General features: G+C 45.5%; 1 protein-coding gene and 1 pseudogene across 2 annotated transcripts; one reads left to right on the top strand and one right to left on the bottom strand.

Moving 5' to 3' along the window:
- Positions 1–960: 960 nt before the first annotated feature.
- Positions 961–22,933, top strand: LOC107539327 (signal-regulatory protein beta-1). Of its 2 annotated transcripts, XM_087818568.1 has the most exons (6): positions 961–1,030; positions 7,831–8,190; positions 15,003–15,323; positions 15,878–16,210; positions 18,935–18,967; positions 22,848–22,933. In XM_087818568.1, exons 1-6 carry the CDS (start codon positions 961–963, stop codon positions 22,931–22,933), a joined length of 1,203 nt encoding a protein of 400 aa, XP_087674694.1. The 2 variants fall into 2 exon arrangements, with proteins under 2 accessions (XP_087674694.1, XP_087674693.1); XM_087818567.1 differs by lacking the exon at positions 18,935–18,967 and having other exon boundaries at positions 22,827–22,933.
- On the bottom strand, positions 4,596–7,620 carry LOC107539328 (L-aminoadipate-semialdehyde dehydrogenase-phosphopantetheinyl transferase pseudogene; annotated as a pseudogene).
- Positions 22,934–26,274: the final 3,341 nt, after the last annotated feature.

Genomic DNA, 26,274 nt, shown 5'->3' with positions numbered 1-26,274 from the left:
TAAGTGAAATCATACAGTCTGTGACACTTTGAGATTGATTTTGTTCACCCAACATAATGTGTTTGAGAAACTTACAGATTGTTGCACATGTAAATAATTCATTCCTTTTCATTGCTGAGTAGTACTTCCTTGTATAGGTGCACCAGTTTGTTTAACTATTCACCTATTATTGGACATTTTCCAGTTTTTTGTTATTATAGAGAAAGCTACTATAAACATCATGCACATATTTTTGTGTGGACATAAGATTTCATGTCTCTGAGATAAATGCTGTGTAATTGCTGGGTCATATGACCTACTTCCCTTCCCTGAAGAAGTCCGGATACTATTCCTTTTGTTGGATGGAGGCACATACCAGTTATGAGGTCCACCTTACACTTACATTTGAGCTAAGTTACACCAATAAAGGGCTGAGATACAGAGTCATTCAGGAGCAGGCCTGGTTCCATCCCAGTGTGGACCAGGCTCAGGTGAGCCCTCTTCCTTCCTCCTGCTGAGTAGCCCTTGCTGAGGCTGGTGTGCATGAGGCCACGAGCCAGCTCCATGCTAGGATCCTGGGGTTGGGGTTTGGGACACAGCCCACAACCAAAGACCCTTCTCGTCCTGGGCTCCCAATGGGGCACCACCATGAAGACCTCAGATGCGCTGAGGGGTCCAGTGGAGAGCAGAGGCCCTAGGCAGGGGGAAGCACAATTTCCTGTAGGCCTGCCCAAGCCTCTCTGAAAACTAAGATGAGCAATTCTCACCCTGTATTTGCCTACTCTGCCTGACTTTATTTCACAACCTAGAAGCAGGAACTGTTCAGAATCTAGAAGCAGCTGCTGTACCACAGCCTTATCACCCCATCCTAGGCTCTTCCTCTTATATCACAGGAGGTGGGGCTTCATTCCTCTCACAGAGCAGGGAGTCCGGGTTCTCCCAGCACACATTTGGACACGGCAGGCTCCCCAGGCCTCCAGGATGCCTGTCCCTGCCTCCTGGCCCCACCCTCCTCCTTGCCTGCTGCTGACTCTACTGCTGGGCCTCACAGGTGAGCACCCCTTGGGGTACACTCCCCTCTCACTCCCCCTCGACCTCTTTCTGCTCCTGAAATTTTAGAGTCTCCAGGAAAACAGGGTGTATGATCCAGGGCTGCACAGAAGGCCAAAGACAGAGCCATACCTGAGAGCATGAAATCAGGGATCTGAGCATTTTCTCTGTGGGTCCAGAGCCTGCACCTGGTTACCAGAGGCGTCAAAACAGATGATGCTTCAGACCACAACAGTGACAACTTTGTGTGTATTAAACTCTCTAATCTTCACAACGTCCCTGTGTGAGGACTATGACTACTACCCCCTATTTGCAGATGGGGAACCTGAGGCAGAGAGATTGACTTGTCCAGTGTCACCTTTGTGAGGCAGTGGTTCAGCAGGGATTCAAGCCCAGGCCGAGCAGCCCCAGAGCTCATTCTTTTAACCATGTTACACAGCTTCGCAGTGGAGGCTGATTGTGGAAAAGCCAGAAAACACAGAGAAGTAAACCGAAGAATCCTCATCACCCATCGGGCCGCTCAGAAACCCGCAGTTCAGATTCTGCTGTTTGCTCAGGAACGTTTGTTAATGTGCTACAGGTTCCTGTGTGCCAAGTGTGTTGCTGAGCTTTTAATGTGTATTATAATTTTACTTAACCCTGAAAGCACCCTGTGTTCCAGCAGGCAAGGCCACACTCTCTATATATTTGTGATGCATGTATCTGTGCGTGTTTGTGTGTGTGTGTGAGTGGGTGTGAGGGAGTTCACACACACACTCACACACATGCGCATGGGACTTGTGAAAAGCTTTTCCTTCTGTTCTCTTCAAATCCTTTCCAGTCCACATGAAATGCACGGGAACAGAGCGTTAGTTCCCTCTGCCTCTCAGGCACTCTCCCTCCTCTCTACTTCTCTCAACTTACCACTTACCCTCCCCAAACCGTCAAGACAAGCAAGCTTCTCTCTTGGTAAAGTGAGTAGAATTTTGTGCCTTATAATCATGGCATCCCTCTTCCGTGATGGATGCAGTGAGGAGGAAAAATGGGATAAAAGATACAGAGACTCCTGCCCCTGTGACCTATCTCTGTAATTATATCCATGTCAACATCTATATCCATGTCTATTTCTATAACTACACCTACACCGACACCTGCATCTGCATCTGCACCTGCATCTGTGTCTATATCCATTTCCTTCTCTATATCCCCTGATGTCTGTTGAGGCATCGAGGCCCCAGGAAGTATAATGAACGGTGACTTTTCAGTTCCTTGACCGCTCCCCACTGGGGACACCGTTGGAAATTCTTGCGTCGTTATCTCATGTCGCCATCATTTCCAAGGAAGGTCCTCTTGTCACCCTGCCCGCAGGAGAGAGAGCAGAGCACAGAGTTCCAAGGCGCTCAGGGGTAAATGGTAGAGCCATTACTGGAACTCAAACAGCCTGACGCTGGAGCTCACTGGTTTCACCTTCTCCCCGTGTCCTGCCCATGAGATTTCTGCCGCTAGTGACCAGGGGTGTGGGGAAGGGTGGGTGCGGTGGGGAGGGTTTGTGGTTGTCTGCTTCCTGCTTATGCACAAGATGCTCCTGGGGTTTTTTGTTGTTTTTGTTTTGTTTTTTCCAAGTCATCTGGTTGGAAAACTCAGTTTCTGACATAATTTCCACAAATTTGCCCACTGGAAATAGGCTTCACTTTTTCGGGGAGCAGTCTGACTGGGCAATTCACACATATAATACACATGTTTTTTGGATACCTACTATGTGCAGGAACCATTATGGGAACTTGGGCTGTGGTGGTGAATAAAAAAGATAAAGTAGCCGTTTTCATGGGGCTTATAATCCCAGTGGGGAAATGACAGTAAACAAGGGGCATAATAAATAAGTAAATAATATAGAATATTAGAAAGTGATAAGTGCTAAAGCAAAAATTAAATGTTGCTGGACAAGAGAGTTGAGGGAATCTGTAAGGTGGGATGTGTTTTAAACAGTGTAGTCTGGGTGGGCATCACGGAGAAGGAGGAGCCTGAGCCAAGGTTAACAGCAGGCTGTGGGAGAGCCATGTGGTCATCTGGGGGATGAGCCTTCCTATGGGAACAGCATGTGCAAAGGCCCTGAGAGTGGAATCTTCCTGCTGTGTTCAGGTACTTAAGCTTCTGCTCTGAGACAAAGGTTACCATTGTAAGGTTTTGAAGAAAGAAGTGACATAATCTGATATAAGTTTTCAGTTATCATAATATTTTCTTGAGGACAGACTACAACTGGACGCAGAGAGAAGAGCATTCGTGCAGTCAGGAAGAAGTGACTTGTACCAGGACAGCAGCCAGTGGAGACGGGAAAGATGGAGAAACTGGGTGCATGCTGAAGGGGAGCTGCAGGATTTCTGAGGCATTAGATTCAGGGTGGGAGAGAAAGACCCCACACGTTCGGGACCTGAGCACTGAAGAATAAAGGTGCCTCAGGCGAGATAGAGAGAGCTGTGGGGGACTCAGGAGTTCACTTTGGACATGTTAACTGTGACATGTTTCTTTCCATCTAAAGAAAAATGTGAGTGGGCAGTTGGACATACAAGTCCAGAGTTCAGAGGAAAGGCCGTGGTCACAGGTGTAAACATGAGAATTACAGATGCACAGATGGCAGAGTTTTTGCTCTTCTCTGTTCCTCACTGACAAAACAGATGTGAGAGGAGAAATAGCCTTTCGTGACTTTTAGATGCCATTTTATGAAGAAGTAAAGCTGGAAGCTACAGCAGCAGTTCTCGTGACCATGAGACAAGCCTAAGGCAAAACAAACTGAGGCTGAGGCAAAAAAGTTTCTTTAATGACACCTCTGAGCTGTGTGTTATGTGAGATAATTAATGCCCTTGGTTGCTTAAGTCAGTTATGTTTGGACATTTATCTGTGATCCAAAGCATCCTAATTGATATTAGCCATGCAACAGAATACTTTAGAGCCATTGAAATTCATGCTACAAAATTATTTATTAACACTGGATGTGCAAGAGGAAAAAAATTACAAAATAGTATGTTCCAAATTTTATTAAAAACAAGTATATTAATATGAATTTATTTGCCAAGAAAAAGTTTTTAGAAATAGTTATCTCTGATATAGTTGTGTCTGAAAGACAGAAATTTAAATGTTTCCTTATTGCATATTTGCATTTTCTGTTTTTTTCTACAAGCATGTTCAGTATGCCTCAGAGATATTGAGGGATCGGTCCCAGATCTCTGTAATAAAATGAGTCATAATCTTTTTGCTGGTGGAGAGTCTCCTTACTTTCCACATGTCAAATACGCAGCCACTGTGACACACAATAAAGCGAAGCACAATAAAATGAGGTCTGAGCGTATCACTCAAGATTCTGCCACCCTTTTCTGTTTCTCTGTCAGTTCAGTGTGATCCTGGGGAGGAATGAAGTGTAAGCATGTGTTTTCCTAAGCTATCTTGAACTGGGAGTATGCTCTTTTAAGAAGAAAAGTTGTATTTTTCTTTTCCAAAGTGTTTTGTGAGATGAAATTGGATAAGACCAGGGATTTATTTTTTTAGTGAATACAGAATATTACAGTTTTCGTTTCCCTTCCTTAGTTATCATATCATGATTTTGTACTATTTCCTATCAGAATTTCCTCTGTGAAGTAAAAACAGTCCCAAAATCAAGGGTCTTCAGGGCTCATGGGAACAGCAGATGATACTAAGTCACCACAGTTAATAGTGAATTGCTCCTGGGTGGTTTAGAATCATCTTGAGATGAAGCATCCTGATGTCTGGACCCATCTGTTTCCTAAGAGCTACTGCAACGAGATCGGGCTCATCTATTTTGCTTTCCTCAAGCACCCATTCTTTTTTGTCTTTTCCATCCAGAGACAAATGTGTTTCTTTATAAAAATGGCCTGTCTCCAGGTTTAACGAGGATATGGCAAATTCAAGCATTTGCAATTCAAACCCTAGTCCAACACCTATGGCTTCTATGAAGCTTTCTTTCAGGGCCCAATTCCTATAACACATATGCAGCCGAGTCCATTCATCCTTAAAGCTTCTGATTGTTTCCCATTCTTTGTTGGTAACCTTTCTTTTCACAATAGGAAAGCATTCTGAAATTGAACCACAACCTGGAAAACTGATTTTATTACAGTCAAACCTCAGTTCTCATATGTCTCCCTTCTTGAACAACGCAGTTCTCTACTGAGCTGTTCAAGGTAAAAACGTCTCGGTTGTCCAACAAAACTTCGGTTTTGGACCTGACAACCCTTTTATGCTGATACCTGCATGATTAGTCACATGTCTCTCAGGAAACAAACAAAGGAGAGAATGCACAAGTACGAGTCATGCTAAACCTTGCGTTGTTAACATCTCAGGAAATTGTGCTGTGAATATTTTTGTGTTTTTTTGGCTTTTGTTGATGCTTATTATTATTAAATATGTATAGTATGTCACCATGGGTCCTAAGAAAGTTAGTGATAGCAGCAAAAGGAAAAGCAAAGTTGTGAGAACAACAATAGAGCTTAAAAAAGAAATAACTGCAAAGTATGATAGAGGTGTTTGAGTGTCTGATCTGGTTACCGAGCATCGCATGGAGAAATCGATGATTAGCCCAATTTTAAAATATAAAGAGGCCATCAGGAGTGCCGATGTTGCTAAGGTTGTGACAGTGCTCATGAAAAAATGACCACAGGCTATTGAAGAAGTAGAAAATTGTTGTTGACTTGGATAAATGAAAAGAAGTTAGCCGGTGATAGCATTTCAGAGGCAACGATATGTGAAAAAGTGAAGATGCTGCATGCTGACCTCCTGAAAGACACCCTTGGAATGAGTGCTGAAAGTGATCCGTTAAAGGTTCGTAGGGGGTGGGGTTCGATAAATTTAAGAAAAGAAGTGACATTCATAGTGTAGTGAGGCCCGGGGAAGCTGCCAGTTCTAACAAAGCAGCTGCTGATCATTTTGTTGACAGAATTTGAACAATACATAAAGGCCAAAGGATTTGTTCCCCAACTAGCGTTCAATTGTGATGAGATAGGCCTCTTCTGGAAGAAAATGCCGAAGAGGACCTACATCAGACAGGAGGAGAAGTCATTGCCAGGACGCAAGCCAATGGAGGGCAGCTGACTTAATTGTTCCTTGGGAATGCAAGTGGGGACTTTAAGTTGAAGCCTCTACTCATCCAACATTCTGAAAATCCGCAAGTTTTCAAGAAAAACAATGTCATGAAAACAAGTTGACTGTGACATGGAGGGCTAATCGCCTGTGTGTTTTGTGGAGGATACTGTGTCCCCGGGCAAGTCCCTGGGCGTGCAGGCGGATGGTGACGGTGTGGAGGAGTTGGTGGGGGACCACAACACCGAGCTGACCACCAAGGAACTCCAAGACCTTCAGAGGGAGCAGCAGCAGATGGCAGCTAAGGGGCTTCAGCGGAGGAGGGAAGGGAGCATGTTCCTACTTCTCTATTCCAGGAAATGCTTGGGAAAAGGGGAGAAATGCAAAGTTTTATTGAGAAGATAGCACCTTGACCAAAAAGGGATAAACTTGTTCAGTCACAATGCAGTGTTTCACTTCAGGCAAGTGTTAAAACACAGGCAAAAAACAAACATCATTGGATAGGTTTTAGTGAGACAGGCCTGGTGAGCCTGAAGCAAGTTCAAGTGGAGCAGAGACAAAAGGGACAAAGAGCTCAGGAGGACAGCTGCCTCAGATTTTTATGGAAGGGAATCCCCTACCGAACAATAACGTCCTTCCATCCCTCCATCCCTCCATCCCTCCATCCTCCATCCCTCCATCCCTCCATCCTCCATCCTCCATCCCTCCATCTCTCCATCCTCCATCCTCCATCCTCCATCCTCCATCCTCCATCCCTCCATCCTCCATCCTCCATCCCTCCATCCCTCCATCCCTCCGTTCTCCATCCCTCCATCCTCCATCCCTCCATCCCTCCATCCCTCCATCCCTCCATCCTCCATCCTCCATCCTCCATCCCTCCTCTCCATAGTCAGTCATCCTTAGCTCTCAACATTAAAGGTAAGTTCTAGTGTGTATACAAATTTTCATTTTTTGCTGTACATTTCCTTTTTGTTAAATTTTCATTTACATTTCATGTCCTTTTTGTTGTTAAAGTATTTATAGATTAAACAGTACATTAGACATGTATTACAGAGAAGAAAGGTTAAAACAGAGAATCATTTGGAGTCTGGAACTGATTCATTCAATTTACATTATTTCTAGTGTGAAAAAAATCATTCGGTTTCGAAAGAAATCACTTCTCTAACAGCCTTCAGAGCAAATTAAGTTTGAGAACTGAGGTTCCACTCTATTTCAATTCCAACCTGTAGCTCAGGTTCAGCAGCAAGTACTGCACAGTCCCTTTAATGAGAGAAGTTAATGTTGAAATTGGGTAAGGATTCAATGAGTCTTTTGCAAGAAGTGGTTTTCCTTTTGCAGTTCCTTACAAACAAATATTAAAGGGATAATCAGTTTCTCTGCAGCTGACTTCCTTGTTCTCAGACAATCAGCCATGGCTGCCTTAGTGTCCCGGGCAAAGAAGACAAACTGGCCCAGAGTGCGCCTTCCATTGCTGGCACCAGCAGAACCGCTTGGTGGGGAAGAACTTAAACCCCCTCTCTGCCACATTATGTTACCTCTCTGTGCCTCAGTTTCCTCATTTGTAATAGTCACATTACAGGCTCGTTGTGAGGGTTACATGTATGACACATGCAATGTGCTGAGCTCAGGCCCGCTCAGGGTGCGCACTCGCCGATGAAAGCGGTTGTTGATAGACACTTGGCAGAGCCCACGGGATCACATGCGATGCATCATTAACTGCTCTGTGCTTCCCTCCAGGAGGGGCAGGTGAGGAGGAGCCGCAGGTGATTCAGCCTCAGGAGCCAGTGTCCGTCGCAGCCGGAGAGACGGCCACTCTGAGATGCACCATGACCTCCATATACCCCGTGGGGCCCGCACAGTGGTTCAGAGGGACAGGGCCAGACCGGGAGTTAATCTACCATTTCAGAGACAGCAGCCGCTTCCCCCGAGTAACAAGTGCTGCAGATGCCACGCAGAGAGACAACCTGGACTTTTCCATCCGCATCAGTAACATCACCCCAGCAGATGCGGGGACCTACTACTGTGTGAAGTTCCGGAGAGGAGCCAGTAATGACACGGAATTCAAGTCTGGAGGCGGCACCCAGCTCACCGTGAGTGGTGAGTACAGTGTGGGATTCCGTGTCCCTGGCATGTGACAACAGTCAATAAAGATGCCCTCAGCTCTGTGAGCAGCAGCTAGGAATCAGTGCGGTGGTGGGTGCTTGTAGTCTTGATCTGATTCATGGGCAGACTTCACCCCTTCTGCAGATCAAGGAAACTCCATTCTCACCCCTCCAACAGGAAGAAATCCATCCAGGGCACAGAGAGGGAGGACGTGGTTATTTTGTCCTCAGAAACATCACATGGGAAGAATTCTTAAGAGGCACAGACTCACTCTTTACTCTGGCAGCCCTGGTGGGAGAAGATGCCCAGAGGTTGAAAAGTCCCTGTGGGTCTGTCCAGAAATTCCTCCTATGATCTAGGGCCCAACTCACACAGTCGCTGAAGTGTCTGAGCATGGCTGGGTGGCCTCAGAATGTCTCTCACCCTGGGCAGAGGTTGCCAAGTGGGCGACATTCCAGGATTCAGGATCCTGAGCATCTTGAGATAGCAAAAGTGCTCATTTAGAGTTTTCTGCAAGATGCTCAGGATCCCCAACCCTGGAATATCATCACACAGGGACCTAGTTCATTTAGCCCAACCCCCCCATTGGACAGGTGGAAGCCTGAGGCTGAGAACTGACAGGGTTCTTGCCCACGGTCACATGGCCAGTGACTGAGGGGATCGTTCCAGAACCTGATCTGACTCCAGGTCAGCTCCGTCCTGCCCTGTAATAGGAACCGCTTTCCATGGAAAATCCTGGTGCATTGTAGGCTCAGAATAAAAGCTCATTACACTGATCCATTGAACAGGGAGTGAGCATTTCTCCTTTTCATTGGCTTCCCTAAAATTCAGATGCTTCTCGCATTCAGATCCTGAGACCCAAGGTGGTTGGGAGCTTCTTCCACCTTCAGCCACATCGCCCCAAATCAAGCATCCATGTCAGCGCCTAGGGCTGCCCCTCGTGCAACAGCTGCCTCACCCCCCAGCGTGTGGAGAGAGCATCGTTCACTGACCACCCCATCACCTGCACATCACACACAGGAAGTGAAAGCTCAGAAGGAAGTGACTTGCTCAAGGTCACATTGCTAGCAGGGGAGTCCAGGCACCTCAGTGCCATCTGTTTCTGGGGGAAGCAAGGACTTCTGGAACCGTGTCTGCAGGGAGCAGAACAGAAGGCAGGGTGGATGGAGAGACCATGCTAAGGGCAAACAACCAGAGGTAGGCAGGCTCAGGGCTGGGGGGCTGCAAGGCGGGTTTGGGAGCCTTGTGATACAACGAAACCTCAAGGGAGGCTGGCGGCACCATGCACTCCAGCCTTCTTGGGACCATCTGCATCCGCCCAACATCCCTGGAACTGCCCCAAGTTCCTGGTTGCCTGCAAGCAATATGTCCCCAGACTCACTTTCCAGGGCAAAGTGAGCCCTATTGTGGAGCCACCTGCTTACACCCACCAAGGGAGTGTTGGGACAGGAACCCATGTCACCCCTGGACTCCCATGCTGGGCACTGTGTCCTGCATGTGTCTGGCACAGAATTCTGCTTGGTTATGGCCACCCATACCTGTGAAGCATCCGCACCACAACAGGAAGATGCAGCCAGGGGACAGGGCTGGAAGAGAGGCGGAGACGAGGGAGCCCATCTCAGGAGCACTGATGGAAGAAGAGCTGACTTTCTACTCTGCCTGTTTTCTTGAACCCTATTTTTTGCCAAAGGTAAGAACAAAACCAGACAGGCGCCACAGATGCTGAAGCACATCCCGCTGAGGCCTACGTGCACGTGGCCAGGGGTAGACAGCAGCCACACAAATGCGCCGAGGTCTGCAGGAGCCCCCTGCTGAGAGCTCGGGTGAGACCCTGTTGAGACAGCAGGGGCGGCTCCTGGCTGTGACCGAATGATACATTCTTGGAATAAGCTATCTTTTCTCAGAAGGGACTGGATTAGGAAAACACTGACGCAAAAGCAGCTGCACACCGATTCCAGACCGGCTCTATGGCCAGCCGAATGCCCAAGGTGTGTCTGGCCCTGCGTGTTGGGGGGAGGGAGTGTTGCGGGCAAGAGTGTTTAAACCCTGGAAATGTCAGGGGAGCGCAGGCGCTACCACCTTCTAGGTTAAAGATGCATCTCCCTTACAATAGAAAATAAATTTTAAAGTTTTGGCAAATCTGAGATTTTTACAGCAAACCCACTAAAATGGAAGGTCCATGAGACAAGGAAGCCTCATCTCCGTTTCATTCTCAGAATCTTAGGATGGTGTGGCCCATGGGATGCACATGACTACTTGTTAAACAAATGAAGAGACCACAGAAGAATCCAAATTGCCAACCAAAATGAAGAACCAGAAAGTCAAGAACCTGAGAACGTGTAATGGACACAGAAGCACCCCAAGCAACAACATGGGCATTATTCCTGTCTCTGCAGACTGAGGATGGGGGTGCATTTCCTAGAGGGCACTCGGGCCCCAAGTGAGCAAGAGTTTATATTCTAGACTCACTTGTCAGGAGCCATTCTTTCATTTATTGCTAGAGGTTCCCCAGGCCTGGGCACTCAGGGGTGACTCCTCCCTACATTGAAGTCAAGGATGTAGACAGAAAGGGGGAAGGCAGTGGTCAGTGTAAGGTCTTTGAAGGTGGGCCCATGCTCTACTGATGGACATGAAAGTTTGGGGACCACGGGAAATACCCTGGGACACAGTGGGAAGGAAGAAGACAGCCCTTTCATTTCTCTCAGCCTCAGCCTTGTCATCTATAAAATTGTGAAAATCATGAACTTTTAAGACAGTTGAAAGTATTTGAGGTTCTCTGTCTGAATCACCCAGCGTAGAGGAGAACCCCCAAATCAATGTATTATATCAAGATTGTAACCCGGTTCACTTTGCTGGGCCTCAGCTTCACCACCTGCAGGAAGTGCGTTATCCCATCAACCTTCGCAGGAGGGTATGAGGATACAGTGACCCTGCTGGGAGAGCAGACCCTCAGTGACCATGGTGCTGTCATCTCAGATCTTGGCCACCTGTTTCCTTGGATTCCTCAGTTTCCCCATCTGTGAAGTGGGGATGGGGTTGTGAGGATAGGAGAGGATGTCTAGGAAGCCCGAGATGTGGTGGTTCAGGGTGTTACTGAGCGTCAGTGCCCAGTGGTTAGACATAGGCCAGCGCCCTGCATGGCCCAGCTCTGCCACCTCCTGGCTCTTCTGTTGAAAAGGCCCCCAGGCCCTGTCTCCACCCTGGGAATTCTGATTTAACTGCTCAATGTGGACCTGGCAGCTGAATTTTTTTAACTACCCAGAAGATGCTAATGCAGAGCCAGGCAGAGAGCCCTGAGCTAGATGTTCTCCAAGGTCACAGAGGAAACCTTGTAATTTCCCCCCTGACAACGGTGGCTCCCCCTGCTGCTGGAGCTGAGAGAACAGCACCTTTAGGGGCACAAGTGCTTCAGAATAGCATGTGCCAGTGACAGCTCATCAGAGGCCCAAGAGAGTGAGCCCTAGGGGAGTGGCAGGGACACCCTCCCACGAGCAGGCCTGGGCTGAGAGTGGCCCCTGCCCTCTCCGCCCCGAGGAGGGGCAGATCCCAGCTCCCTTGCTGGGGACTCCTTCCCATCTCTAAACATGTGTGTGTCTAAACAGGTGCTAGAATTTCCACAATACTCACTGCTCAGCCCCAGAGCCTTTCCTGCCCCAAAACACCAAAATATCACTAATAAAATCTGCACTCCTTTTATTCAAAATGCTTCCATCTTCTGTAATGAGCTAATATGCTACAAAACGCCTGAGATCTTGTGTGTGTGTTTGGAAAACCTGTTGGCCTAATTTATTTCCTGAGGGGATCATTTAAAAAAAGAGGGAGATGACTATCAATTGGTAGTTTCAAGCACTTTTTAAAAAATTGATGGCCAATAGGCATATGAAAAAATGCTCAACGTCACTAATCATCAGAGAAATGCAAATTAAAACCGCAGTGAGATATGACTTCACACCTGTCAGAATGGCACCATCAACAAATCAACAAACTAGTGCTGGCGAGGGTGTGGAGAAAGGGGAACCCTAATGCAATGTTGGTGGAAATGCAGGCTGGTATAGCTACTGTGGAAAACAGTATGGAGTTTCCTCAAAAAATTAAAAATGGAACTGCCATTCGACCTAGTGATCTCACTTCTGGGACTACATCCTGAGAATTCCGAAACACCAGCCAGAAAGAATATATGCGCCCCTATGTTCCTAGCAGCGTTACTTATAACAGCCACGATCTGGAAACAACCCAAGTGCCCATCAGTAGATGAGTGGATAAGAAAATGTGGCACATTCACACCATGGAATACTGTGCAGCTGTAGAAAACAAGGCTCTCTTACTCTTTGGGACAGCTGGATGGACCTGGAGAGTATTATGCTAAGTGAAATAAGCCAGGCAGAGAAAGACAAATACTATATGATCTTACTTATATGTGGACCCTAATGTACAAAATAAACTGAGGAACAAGATAGAAACAGAGATATGGATACATGGAGGAGACTGATAGCTGTCAGAGGGGACGGGGGAGGGGAGAAGATGAAGGGATTAGCCAAAGAACATACATACATGCATAACCCATAGACACACACAACAGCATGGTGATGGCCAGAGGGAAGGGGGGGGTCAGAGGCTGGGTGGAGGTGAGCAAATGGGGGGGGTATGGGGACGTCTGTAATAAGTGTCAACAATAAACATCAAGTTAAAATTGAGGTATAACTGACATATAACATAATATTAGTTTCACACGTACAACATAATGATTTGATATTATATATTATGTGAAATGATCACCACATAAGTATAGTTAATAGTCGTTACCATAAATAGTTATAAACATCTTTTTTCTGTGATGAGCACTTTTAAGATCTACTCTCTTAGCACCTTTCAAATAGGTTCTATAGTATTAGTAACTGTAGTTGCCATACTTTACATTACATCCCCATGAGTTCTTTGTATTATAACTGGAAGTTTGTACTTTTGAACCTCTTTACTAATTTCACCCCACCCCACACCTCCTTCTGGCAACCACTAATGATCCATTCCCTGTATCTATCAGTTTGAATGTGTATTTTTTGTATTATACCTATAAGTGAAATTATAAGGTATTTGCCTCTTTCTCTGACTTATTTCACGTAGCACAGTGACCTCAAGGTCCACCCGTGCTGTTGAAAACAGTAAGATTTCATATTTTCATGGCTGAATAATATCCCATTGCATATGTGTACAGCGCATTTTCTTTATGCATTCATCCATCGGTAGGCATTTAGGTTGTTTTCATATCGTGGCTGTTGTAAATAATGCTGCAGTGAGCATAGGGACGTGTGCATCTCTTTGAGTTCCGTTCCTGTTTTTGTTAGAAAATACCCAGAAGTGGAATTGCTCCATCATATGGTAGTTCTATGTTTAATTTTTTGAGAAACCTTCATGCGGTTTCCCTCGGGCTGTACCAACTTACATTCCCCCCAACAGTAGCGCCTTTTCTGGGCACCCTCTTTGAACTCCTGCTGTTTCTTGTCCTTTGGTAACAGCCAACCTAACAGTGCGAGGTTTCAGCGCTCCTGGAGGTCCCAGCTCATTGCGCTTTCACTTACATTTTCCTGATGATCAGTGATATTGAGCATCTTTTCATGTACCTGTTGGCCAGCGGTATGTCATCTTAGGAAAAATGTCTATTCGTATCTTCTGCCCACTTTTTATTAGATCATTTGGGTTTTTCTTTTTTTGCTATTTAGTTATATAACTTCTTTATATATTTTGGATATTAACCTGTTATCAGATATGTGATTTGCAAATATTTTCTCCCATTTCATGTGTGCCCTTTCATCCTGTTGACAATTTTCTTTGCTGTTTAGAAGCTTTTTAGTTCGGTATAGTCCCACTTATTTATTTTTGCTTTTTCTACCTGTGCTTTTGGTGTCAGTTCAAATAATCATCACCAGACCAAGGTCAATGAGCTTACTGCCAGTGTTTTCTTCTAAGAGTTTTATGGTTCAGGTTTTACAGTCAAGTCTTTAATCAATTTTGTGTTGATTCTTGTATGCTAAAATAGTGGTCAGGTTTCATTCATTGGCATGTGTCTTTTGGTTTTCCCAATACCATTTATTGAAGAGATTGTCCTATCCACAGTGTATATTCTTGGGTCCTTTGTCAGCCTTCTTCATCTGGGTTTTGCACAGCAGCTGTGGGGAGCAAGATTTGAGGCGTTTCTTGGTGTTTCCACTCTGCTTTGAGTTTGCCTTCTTACTGCCTAAAAAACAGATAGTTTCAGAAGTAGTGAGACCAGGTCTTATGATAACAGCCTGATTTAACCCTCACTGCAGTCCGGGAAGGAGAAATGCCCGTTGTCCCATTTCACAGATGGAACCGGGATGTGCCCCGCGACACCTCTCCTCATCTGGCCAACCTGGGTCCAGCTGTCATAGGGGTCCCTTTACCCCACTGCTTCCCTGCCTTTACTTCTGTAAACACTTTCTCTGGGGTTGGGAAGGCTCCAGGAAAGACCAGCTAGGAGAGTTAATAAGAAGAGTGAAACTCATCAGTAATTTTGTTCCTGTGCCCAGGCTGGTGGGAAATCACCGGGCAAGGAAAGAAGGTGGACTTTGAACTCAGGCCTGCAATTGCTTGTCAGCCCTGCCCCCTGCTCAGAGTTCACCTCTGGGGACATGAGTGTCCCCCTCTGTAAGATGAGGATGATGACACGCCCTCCCCGCATTATTGGAAGGATAAAAAACAATAGATGGGAAGGTTTTGACAGTGTCACATGCTTGTCATTAGTGGCAATAACCACAGTCATGTTCTTTGTTTATTATGTTCCTTTAAAGCCAAACCCTCTCCCCCCGAGGTATCGGGCCCCACGGGGAGGTCCACACCTGGGCAGACGGTGAACTTCACCTGCAAGTCCTACGGCTTCTCCCCCAGAAACATCATCCTGAAATGGTTCAAAGATGGGAATGTGCTCCGAGCCTCCCAGACCACCGTGGACCCAGAGGGAGACAGCCCTTCCTACAGCATCTCCAGCACAGCCACGGTGGTGCTGGCCCCGGGGGATGTTCGCTCCCAGGTCATCTGCCAGGTGGCCCACGACACCCTAAAGGGAGACACTCCTCTTCGTGGGACTGCCAACTTGTCTGAGATCATCCGAGGTAGATGCCCCTCACACCCAGCGCCAGCCCACACCTGGCCCCTGCCCTCCAGGCCTGCTCCTCCCCCTGCTCTTTGCTCCAGAGTTTGATTTTCCTGGATTCTAATTCCTGACAGTCCTTCCCCTCACCAGGCACCTGGAAGTACCTGTCACTCACACTGTTTAATGGTAGCTGCCAAGTGAACACCTACCACTGTACTTGGTAGTTTCAGCTACTTTACCAGTAGCAATTCCAATAACTGAGCACCTGCTATCAGCCAAGCTCTTATGTGCTTGGTGATTTCATTTATTTTTCTACAGTTACTATGCTCCAACTGCATACCAGGGCTGTGCTTATTGACTTCACTTATGTTATCCTAATAGCAGCTACCAGTCCTTGAACACCTACTGTGTGCAGGGCACTGTGTTTAGTGATTTCATTCATGTGAAAGAGTACTGTCGGTGTCTGAGCGCCTGTCCTCTGATACCCTTGCAGTGGGGGAGCTAAGTTAGGGAGCGCTCCCCTGTGATCTGTCTGTTCCATGAGGTCAGAGCTTCTGCCCTGTGCTGTTTCAGTTCCGCCCACCGTGGAGGTTACCCAACAACACACAGTGTCAAAGAACCAGGTGAACGTCACCTGCCAGGTGAAGAACTTCTACCCCCAGCGCCTACAGCTGACCTGGTTGGAGAATGGAAACACGTCCCGAACAGAAACGGCCTTGACCCGCATAGCGAACAAGGATGGGACCTTCAACTGGAGGAGCTGGATCCCGGTGAACTTATCTGCCCGCAGGGAGGACGTGACGCTCACCTGTCTGGTGGAGCACGATGGGCAGCCGGCAGTCACCAAAAGCCTCACCCTGAAGGCCTCTGCTCCTGAGAAGAACCAGAGCACAGAGGGATCCTCTGGTGAGGCCTCCACTCCAACTGACCCAGCTCCATTTAAATTGTATCTTTACTTTTGCTGTTATAAGTAGTGATTCATGCTTATTATAGAATAATCTAGAAGTTTATAGATAGAAAGTAGAATTTTAAAGTGAGATCCCCTCCCCCAAACCCCACACACACTCCATAGTCACCACTGGTAAGAGGTTGGTACATATCTTTATAGATATTTGACACCAATATACATTAAACAAAGAAAGAGGGAGGGAGAGAGATCATCCTGCTCACAGTGTCCTGCCTCTTGCTTTCTTCTCCGAACAGTCACTGTGTTCACCATCCCTGCCAGCCCCTCCCTCCTCCTGGCTCTTTCTAGTCTCCTTCTGGTCTGGTCTCTATTCCATCGTAGACTTTCTTTATCTGGACCTGGCACCCAGGTGACTGTGAGTGGTCACAGCATGGACCCTCTTTGCTCTCTGTTTACGACAGTGAACCAGCAGTAGTCACAGTTGTTCATTGAACATTTCCTACATGCAAATTTCAGTTCCTTTAAGGTCTTTTTTCTTGTCAACCACATTGTTGAGTTTGGAGTTTTACAGAAGGGCCTCAGGGAGCAAAGGAAGGGTGTTGGGAAGACTTCTTGTCATAATACCAGGTGACTGGACTAAACTAATCAAGTAATCTGAATCCTTGTGTACAGGGACCTTGTGTACTAATATGTGCTAATTAGAAACATATTCCCCATCAGTTGGGCATTGTCCCAAAGATCTACAGAGTCCCCTTTTCTATGAACAGAATATGTCTTATTTCTCTCTCATGTAACATCAGGAGGGGATTAGGTCAGGTTTCTAGAAGTCTTTACTCCAGAAGAGCTTTCAAAGGGCCATGTTCCTCCCAGCAAGTCCTATGGTGTCCTCATCTGCTGGGTCACCAAGTGCCCATGTCCCTGCCTGCTACAAGAGTAAACATAGGAAGGAAAGGACAATTTCCCTAATGGAAGAGATATATAGAAGTTTCATAAATGTGTCCATTAATAATTTAGTTGTGTTTGCACATTCGGCTGCAAGTAAAGTCCGTAATCTTGTGGTCATATGATCAAAGACATTGGTTTTTCTACAAAACCAATACCTTGCACACAATTAAATTAATCGTTAATTCCCTAATATTATCTAAAGTACAGCATGTATTGAAACTTTCCAAATTTCTTTTATAGCTGCTCTTTTGTGCTCCTAAATTGGTTTCAATTAAAATATAAATGCTTGGTAAAAGTTTCCTGTGTAACCATCTGAGCCTCGAAAATTCTTTTTGGGAATTTATTGTAATTCAACCTCCTTAGTAGCTTAGGGCTATTCGTTTCCTATTGGGTGAATTGTGGTAGGTTGTGCTTTTTGAGGAATGTGATCCATTTTTCATAAGTTGTCAAATGTCTGCGTGAAAAGCTGGCCCTGACATTCCCCCATTAGCCGTTTGATGTCTGTGCGATGTGCAGCGGTGCCGTTTCATTCCTGATACTGGAGATGTGTCATGCCCTCTTATCCTTTGTCAGGCTTGCTACAAGTTTCTCATTTCATCAATCTTTTCCAAGAACTTACTTTTTCTTATATTGATTTTTCTCCATTGGTTCTCTATCTTCAATTTCATAGATTTTATTTCTCTGTTCTGTGTGATTTTTTTTAATTCTACTTGCTTTGTGCTGATTTTGTTCCTCCTTCTCTGGTTTTCTGAGGTAGAAAATCAGATTACTGATTTCAGACTTTTTGATTTTCTAAGCCACACTTGAGTTGCCTTCTGTGCCTGGGAGTTAGGAGAGTGCAACCTGCAATGCCTGATCCCCATGTTCACCCTCCAGTCCTCCGGCCCGAGCCAGGGTGCCTTTCTCTTCCACCTCAGAGTGCTCCTATGCTTGTTCCTGGTGTTATCCTAGGGGTCAGAGTTGTGAACAGGCAGAGCAGGACAGGTGAGTCTTGGTCATCTTGTCTGGACCACCTTGGGTCTGCATTTTAGCTTCTGTCTCCTTTTGAGGCTCAGACCAGGGGTGTTATTACCTGTTGCTTTTGGTGTGTCTGACCCGGCACACCTGCTGAGTCCGAAGGCTGGGAATGGTTTTCAGGTTGTCTAGGCTGACAAGCTGGAGCAAAGGGCAAGATGCCTGTGTGACCCTCAGCACTTGGACGCCACAGCCAATCCTAGCATCTGAGGGTTCAGGCCTCTGCAGACCAGGCCTGTTCCAATGGGCTTGGTTTGAGGATGTAAAACATTTTGGTCATGTTTATGGTACTGGGCTGTTTTACAATAATTAGAGATGAATGAACCTCTCCTCTGTCAGTGTAGCAAAATCCACATGTGTTACTGCAGATTTATGCTGAATGGCTGGTTTCAATAGTGGGAGAAATGTTCTGAGTCCTCAAATTTTTCATTCTCTTTTGTCTTTCAGAACCCTCTCTGCCATTTCCTTTTCCCATTAGCACTCAGTTGCCAAACAGCACTTTTCCTCCTTTTCCCTTTTCCCCACAGAAGCTGTGTATTTGAAATTGTGCCTGTACCTTTGATCTCACCTGTCCTTTTAAAATGTTCCTGCCTCCTTGTGTTAATTTCCTAAGGCCCTGAAACAAGTGACCACAGAGTTAGTGCCTTAAAACAACACAGTTTATTATCTTGCAGCTCTAGAGGTCAGAGGTCTGGGTCGGCAGGACTGGGTTTCCTGTGGAGGCTTTAGGGGAGAATCCCTACCCTTGCTTTTCCAGCCCCTAGAGGCTGCCCTCACCCCTTGGCTAAGGGCCCCACATCGCTCTCAGCTCTGCTTCTGTCATCACATCTCCTTCTCTGCCTCTCCCGCCTCCCTCTTTCACTGAGTGGGATCTTTGTGAGTAGCTTGGCTCCACTAGGAAGATCCAAGATAAAGTTCTCGTTTGAATTCTTAACTTAGTCACTACTAGTTCCTTTTGCCAGGTAAGGTAACATAGTCACAGACTATGGGGATTCTGTGCCAACCTTTCAAACAGGCGTAATTTAAACCTCTCCCTGTGATCTGTGCTCTGATCTGTGGACACTTCATTTCGCCAGGTGGCGGTGGGTTTACTATTGGTGGTGGTGGAATTCCCAAACAGCTCTCGGGCCCCTTGCCAGCTGCCCCTCTCCTTGTGGCTGTGGGACAGCAGCCTCCTGGCAGATTGTGCACTAGGATTTGGTGATTTTTCTGCTTTGATTCTCAGCTATTTTGACTTTTTCTCATTTTCTCTTCAAGTAACACTGAGAGCCAGTTGTGTGCAGGGTTTATTTTCTCTTTTGTGTTTTTTCTTTGGTTTTGAGAAGCCATATTTGGAGATAAGCATCTGTGTGGCTGCCATTGTCTCAGCAGCCCAGAAGGGGGCTGAAGACTGTTGAGTGCTTTGGCCCATAGGCCCCTACCTCAGGGTCCCCTATTTCCCCATCAGGGCCCTATTCTGGCTGAGCAGGCCCATTGAAGTGGAGAATTCAACCTCCTCTGAGGCTCTGTTACTCTAGAATTATGTCCTTGGCCTAAATCTCAACTTTGTATGTTCTCTGGCTCTAGAAGAATACAATCTGTAATGCTATCAAGAAGTCTGTGGCTCACACTTAACCTTTACCTTGTACTTAATCACTCTTAGCTTTTTTTTGTTTTTCTCCAAATTTATGATGTCCCAGCAACAGCCATCCAATCTTATAGTTCTTATAATTACCATTGCCAACTCTTTTTTAAATTCTTAATGCCCAAGTATTCCCTTCCTCTGTTTATACCATCCCAGTGAAAATTTTAACAATTGCACCACTAGGCTAAGTGGGGCTGAGCCCTGCTCTACCTCCCACCAGTGCTCATGAGTGATCCTGTCTCTAAATTGCATTTCAGAGGGGTTTTTTTTAATTGTGAAAATGTTATAGTTAACAATGTATATACAAGGATATGAATTCTAAGAATCAATAAGGAATAGTCAGGATGTTTTATGGAATCATTTTTTTCCTGACAAAATTGTTTGATGGTGTAATATGATATTTTTCTTTTCATATTTTAATTTTGCATGTTATAAAGAGCACCATCTTTGTAAAAATATTTATGGATTCACCAATTTTACCAAAGCCTTCTCTAAAACTATTTTTTTCCCTTTTACCTAATAGATTTATATATTTTTTAAATTAAGTATAGCTGATATACAGTATTATATTGGTTACATTAATTTCAGGTGCATTGATATAGTGATCCAACATTTTTCTACTTTACAATGTGATTACCCTACTAATTCTAGTAATTATCTGTCACCATGCAAACTTATCACAATATTATGTACTATATTTCCCTTCACCTTTTTCACCCATTCCCTCCACCCACTCCTTTCTGGTAACCTTCCCTTTGGTCTCTGTTTCTATGAGTCTGTTTTTGTTTTGTTTTTTGAATACATATATAAGTGAAATCATATGGCATTTATCTTCCTCTGTGTGACTTATTTCACTTAGCATAATATCCTCTAGATCCATCCAAGCTGTAGAAAATGGCAAGATTTCATTCCTTTTTATTGCTGTGTAATATTCTATTCTATATATATGGCACATCTTCTTAATCCATTAATTTATCCACCAACACCTACGTAGCTTCCATATCTTGGCTATTGTAAATAAAATGCTGCAGTGAACATAGTGATGCATATATGCTTTCAAATTAGTGCTCTTGGGAGGTTTGGGGGGGATAAATACCTAGAAGTGGAATTGCCGGTTCATATGGTATATCTATTTTTAGTTTTTTTGAGGACTCTCCATGTTGTTTTCCATGGGGGCTGCACCAGTTTGTAGTCCCAACAAGTACAAGGATCCCCTTTCACCCACATCCTCTCCAACGTATGTTATTTGCTTACTTTTTCGTAATAGCCATTCCGACTTGGGTGAGTTGGAATCTCATTGTGGTTTTTATTTGTATTTCCCTGATGATTAGTGATATTGAACCTCTTTTCATATGGCTGTTGGCCATCTGTATGTCCTGTTTGGATAAATGTGTTTTTGTGTCTTCTGCCCATTTTTGGATCAGATTTTTAATTCTTTTGTTATTGAGTTGTATGGGTTTCTTATATATTTTGGATATCAATCCCTTGTCAGATATGTCATTTGTGCATATGTGTTGTCTCAGTCAGTAGGTTGCCTTTTTGTTTTGTTGAAGATTTTCTTTCCTGTGCAGAAGCTTTTTAGTTTGATGTAGTCCCATTTGTCAATTTTTTCTTTTGTTTCCCTTGTTCGAGGAAGGTGTCCAAAAAGATATCACTCAGACTGATGTCAGCTAGTTCACTTCCTATGTTTTCTTCTAAGAGATTCATGGTTTCAGGGCTTATATTTAAGTACTTTACCCATTTTGAGTTTATTTTTGTAGATGGTGTAAGAGAGTGGTCCAGTTTGCTTTCCAGATCACACCCAGTTGAACTCCCATAGGTCAGTTTCCTGGGAAGCAGACTCTAAATGTCTATAAGAATGTAGGGAGCTTACTGGGGGGAGCTGTCAGGGTCCACATGTCTGAGGGCATGAGAGAGCAGGACTGGCAGAGGGAGCTGCTGACCCACAATGCAGGCACCAGACTTGGCCAACAGAGAAATGGACAGAACAGTCTTTGAGAGCTGTATAAATGGAGGGGAGGGTGCTGAGCCTTTATACTCCAAGTCTAGCCAGTAATTTGATGGGGGCTGCCCGTTAGGAGGAAATGCAAACTTGGCAATGAAACTCTCTTCAATTGACAGAGTGTCCCAAAGAGCCTCTCAGCTGACAACTGCCATCCTTCAACACCCTACAGGAAATATGGCGTGGCGTCCAGTTCTACTTTAAGGATTATTTATTTTTGAGAAACTGTTGTAATATCATTATTTTTTTATTTTAAAAACAAAAACTGCTTGTTGTAAATCTGCAAATCTGTATTTCTGTGTCTAAGAGAAAGATTTCAGCTGACATCAGGACTGGGTTCAGGGTGGGCTGGATGGTGGTGTTTGAGTCTCTCCCAAGCTTGTGACCCCATTTCCTTGACTTACCAGGGATTTTTTGAGCCAGCAGGTCTGCTGAGGTCAGGCCACTGTGAGTTCTCCCTCAGCTCCTGAGAACATGAGGTCACCCAGCCTTGTCTGTGGCTCCAACCAGATCTGCCCTGCGACTCTCTCACTGTGAAGATTGTCTCTGCTCCTCTCCAATGCCCTGTTCACTTTCATTGCTATGACTCTGTGGGGTTGGACTTGTCCTTATCAATAAAGAAAAGTCTCAGTGTCATTCTATGGAAGAAAATGTATTTCTTTAGGTTTGAATTCTGTTAATCTGTACCCCTCCTAACTCTCTGAGCCTCAGTTTCCTCATCAGAATGAAGATAATACTACCTGCCCCACAGGGGTGTGAGGACCAAGTCGGTAAGCCAGGTGCCACACTTACGGGTCCCTGACTGCACACTCTGTCCACTCCCTCCCTCAAAGACGACAACTCTGGCAGCCTGCTGGCGGGGTGAATGCGGATGAAGAACCTCTTTACCCTGGTTTCTGCCCCAAGTGCGAGCCCACAGGAAGCTTCGGAGCTTCAGAGGGTTCGTGGGTGCAGGTAGCCTCGGATGGAGTGAGCGAAGGACCCTGGGAAGGGTCTCCTCTAATGGCCCCTCCTGCCCCTTGATTTGCAGGCCCGGTACTATCCATTCAACTCCTCGCAGCTGTCCTCCTAAGCTTCAAGGTGCTGCTGGCGGTTGGTGCCTCTGCCATCTACGTCCACAAGAAGCGGACGGCCTGACTGTAAGTTGTGGGGCAGGGAGGGCAAGGCAAAGTCTGTCCCAGAAGGGACAAGGTCAAGAGGAGCGGTCAGTCCACAGGGTCAGGGCCCCGGTGGAACTTAGACAAGGTGACGCACCTCTATGAATACTCCCAGGAAATTTTTGGGGTCCTGTTTGGGGCGGCTGACCCAGTGGTTTTTGAAGGGTATCAACAGAGTCCTAGGGCTTCTGTGGAAGAAGTCTGCAGAGGGAGCTGAATGAGGCAGCTGAGTGGGTGGTTTCCTTGGAGACCATCTCTAGATTATGTGATTATGGGGGCTCCTTGGGAAAAAGGAATCCACATTTACAGTAATGTTGAGAAGTCCCAGGTCAGCTGCTCTGATGGCTACTCCCAGCCTAACCCTCTGCGTAACAGAGTGGAAAGGATGGGGGAGGATCGGGACCTGGGGGTAGGACTAAAGGGGCAGAGGCCTAGGCCAGGGGCTGCATGCCCTCTCATGACGGGCATTCCTGGAGGGAGACAGCCCAGGACATAGGAGACATGCAGGGAACTTTTCTTGAAGGATGAGCAGATAATTAAATGTGGACACGTTTCCCACAGCTCCTTCTTTTCTCCCCTGTTACATGTCCCTCTCAGTTTCTGCTCCCTCCTTCTTTCCATGAGTGACCCAGACAAAGAAAAAAGTTGACTAGAAGCTTCTACAGACTCTGCTCCAAATGCCTCCCCCGACCCAGACCTGCTGCCCACAGGCTTCTGCTCCCCCTCACAGTCCTTGACGCCCAGGGCTGGGTCTTCATACAAGCTCCTCTCAGAAACACACACAGAATCCCAAATTATCAGCTGTGCCATCATCCCGGACACATGATGGAAAGGTGATAGGAGGGGGAAATGGGTGCTGGGAACGGAGGGCATTGGAGAGACCGTGACGTTAAGTGCAATCGGGCCTTTACCAGTCCCCATTGACCTAGTAGTTGGAGGAGAGAAAGCAATACTAGGACCACGTTCCACAGTTTGATACAGTATCTTAGCCACGTTAACCTTGCCATTGGTTTAATCACGGATGTGCCTTTTTAAAAAATCTTTTTGGCTGCTCTTTAAGGATGCTATGTAGCTCAGGTACAGTACTTCCACATAAGTTGAGAATTCCTAAAATAGTTCAGCTGGGAGCTGGGGCATGAGGCAGCCCTGTGTTCTGGCTGTACCACTCTGAGGTTTTTCTGGTCGAGCTCAAGGGGGAAGAGGCAAGAGGATCTTCACTCAAATACCACACACTGTCACTTCTCATGTCTACTTTAGTAGATTTTCTTAGTAAGTTTCCTCCCAGGAACACACACACACACAGAATTCCAAATTACCAATGTTTAGGATTATTTAGAGAGATTTTAAGTAATTTTTCATAATAGATACTCAATATATCTTGATTGATTTAAAAAATGAATTATTTTCTCTCTGGTTTTCCTGGTATTAAAATACTCTTACTTCTGTGCAGTGGTATTTACATTAGCTGGTAGGTGATTTGAAAATTATTTTTCTTGAAAAAATATGGTATATAATTGTTTTTCAAAAATTTTGTTTACCTACTAAGTGTAGAATCTCTGGACCAGATGATCCATTAAAGATCACACAGCCCTGTGATCCATCAGAGACTGAACCAGATGTGTACAAAGTCCTTTAGATGAATCTCAGTGGAGATGTTGCCCTCTCGAGTCCTGTAGGCAGAGACAGCTGGGTTCAGATACTGGAAAACACATACCAGCTCTGTGACCTTGGGCAACCCACTAACACTCTCTGAGCCAACTTCCTCATCTCTAAAATGGGAATCCAGCTACCTCAAAAACTTGTGGGAGCTTTAAGGAGAAAGCAGTGTATGAAGCACACAGGGTCTGGAGCAAGGTTGTGTATGATATGGTCCCTTTTCTTTCTTGGCTTATTGAGGAACTTATACCATCTGTGTTTTGCCAGCACTATGAAGTAATGACGTTGAAAGCTTTTCCAAATATATCAAGATATATTAATTGAGTATCTATTATGAAAAACTACTTAAAATCTCTGTAAATAATCCTAAACACTGGTAATTTGGAATTCATGCCTGGCTGCCTGAAGATGTGGTCACACTTTTCTGGGGAAAATTTCCCCACTTGTAGGCTGGCACCTGGATGCAAGAATCTCTTTGAGGACAGCAAGATCAACATTCGCTTCAAAGTTGGGCACACACTTCCTAGCATGAGGGGAAACTGGAACAAATCCTAATGCAACTGAAAGCCAGCTCTATCACTGAAACTAGAGCTAATATTTTGTTTCTTTTCCTTTCAGGCGATAACAGCAAGCCTCCTCACAGTGCCTATGGACCGCCCAGTCAGACTGGTCCCAGAGGCTTACAGCCAATTAATGAACTCCCACTAACCCCAACAGATGGCTGCAACCAAAATCTGCCCTTAGCCAGAAACCGTGTGCAGATCCAGTCCTCTCAGGCAGTATTCAGAAGCGATGGGGCCCAGGAATTTGCGTTTGGCCAGGCACCTAGATCCCACCCAACCAGACCCTACCCACTTAGAATGCCTTTATACCTTCTCTCACCCTTCCCATTCCTTACCTTCGATGACTTAGTTTCAAGGTTGTCCAATCAAGACCCCCAATTAGAATTAATAAATATATATAGTTTCTCCTTTCCATTAAATTTGCTCTAACTCTTTATTCCAGGGTGTGGGAGAGACAGATCTGAGCCCTGTCTCTGGTCTCCTGGTTGGGCAGCTGGACGAGTAAATCTTTTCTCTATGAAACCCTGTTGCATCAGACTTTGGCTTCTCTGTGAGCCTTGGGTATCAAACTTAGTGACTTTGTTGGCTACATAATGACTTGAGAAAAATAAGGTGTTTTTCTTCAAATTCCTTTAGACCAGTTTGGTTCAAGACAGTGACTTAGGAGGTACCTAAACTCACCTTTGCCCAAATACTTGCTGAAACTACAGCTGCTAACAGAACAATTCCCTGAGAAAGAAATCCAGAAACTAGCTGAATGACTCCCAGACATTGGACACACAAGAAAACAACAACACATCTAATCAAATAAAAAAGATGAGACACAATCTCAGGCTATTACCTGACACAATCTCCACATAAACTCCAAACCCAGCATAGTGACACACAATCGGGAGAGACTCACAATTCCCAGCTTCCCCCCGAGGAGCAGGATTTGGACCCAACATCGAGCACCCCAAATATTAAACTTCCCCATGAGAGATGAGCCTCCAAATCAAGTATCTCTAGCCCTTGCTTACTTTTGACCTCTTCTGGAACTCCTATGATGCAAATATTGTTACATTTCATGTTGTCCCACAGCTTCTATAGACTGTCCTGTTTT

This window comes from Miniopterus natalensis, chromosome 7 (assembly GCF_054644295.1).
Source record: "Miniopterus natalensis isolate mMinNat1 chromosome 7, mMinNat1.hap1, whole genome shotgun sequence".
NCBI lineage: Eukaryota > Metazoa > Chordata > Mammalia > Chiroptera > Miniopteridae > Miniopterus > Miniopterus natalensis.
The sequence above is the reverse complement of the archived record's forward strand: the minus strand, read 5'-3'. Positions and strand labels throughout refer to the sequence as shown.

What these genes read in the sequence shown, in the direction of transcription:
- LOC107539327 (XM_087818568.1), top strand. Translation starts at nt 961, where the DNA reads ATGCCTGTCCCTGCCTCCTGGCCCCACCCTCCTCCTTGCCTGCTGCTG. An exon ending in GAGCACAGAGGGATCCTCTG is followed by an intron (nt 16,211 to 18,934) that starts GTGAGGCCTCCA and finishes TCCAGCCCCTAG; the next exon opens with AGGCTGCCCTCACCCCTTGG. An exon ending in CCCTTGGCTAAGGGCCCCAC is followed by an intron (nt 18,968 to 22,847) that starts ATCGCTCTCAGC and finishes TATCCATTCAAC; the next exon opens with TCCTCGCAGCTGTCCTCCTA.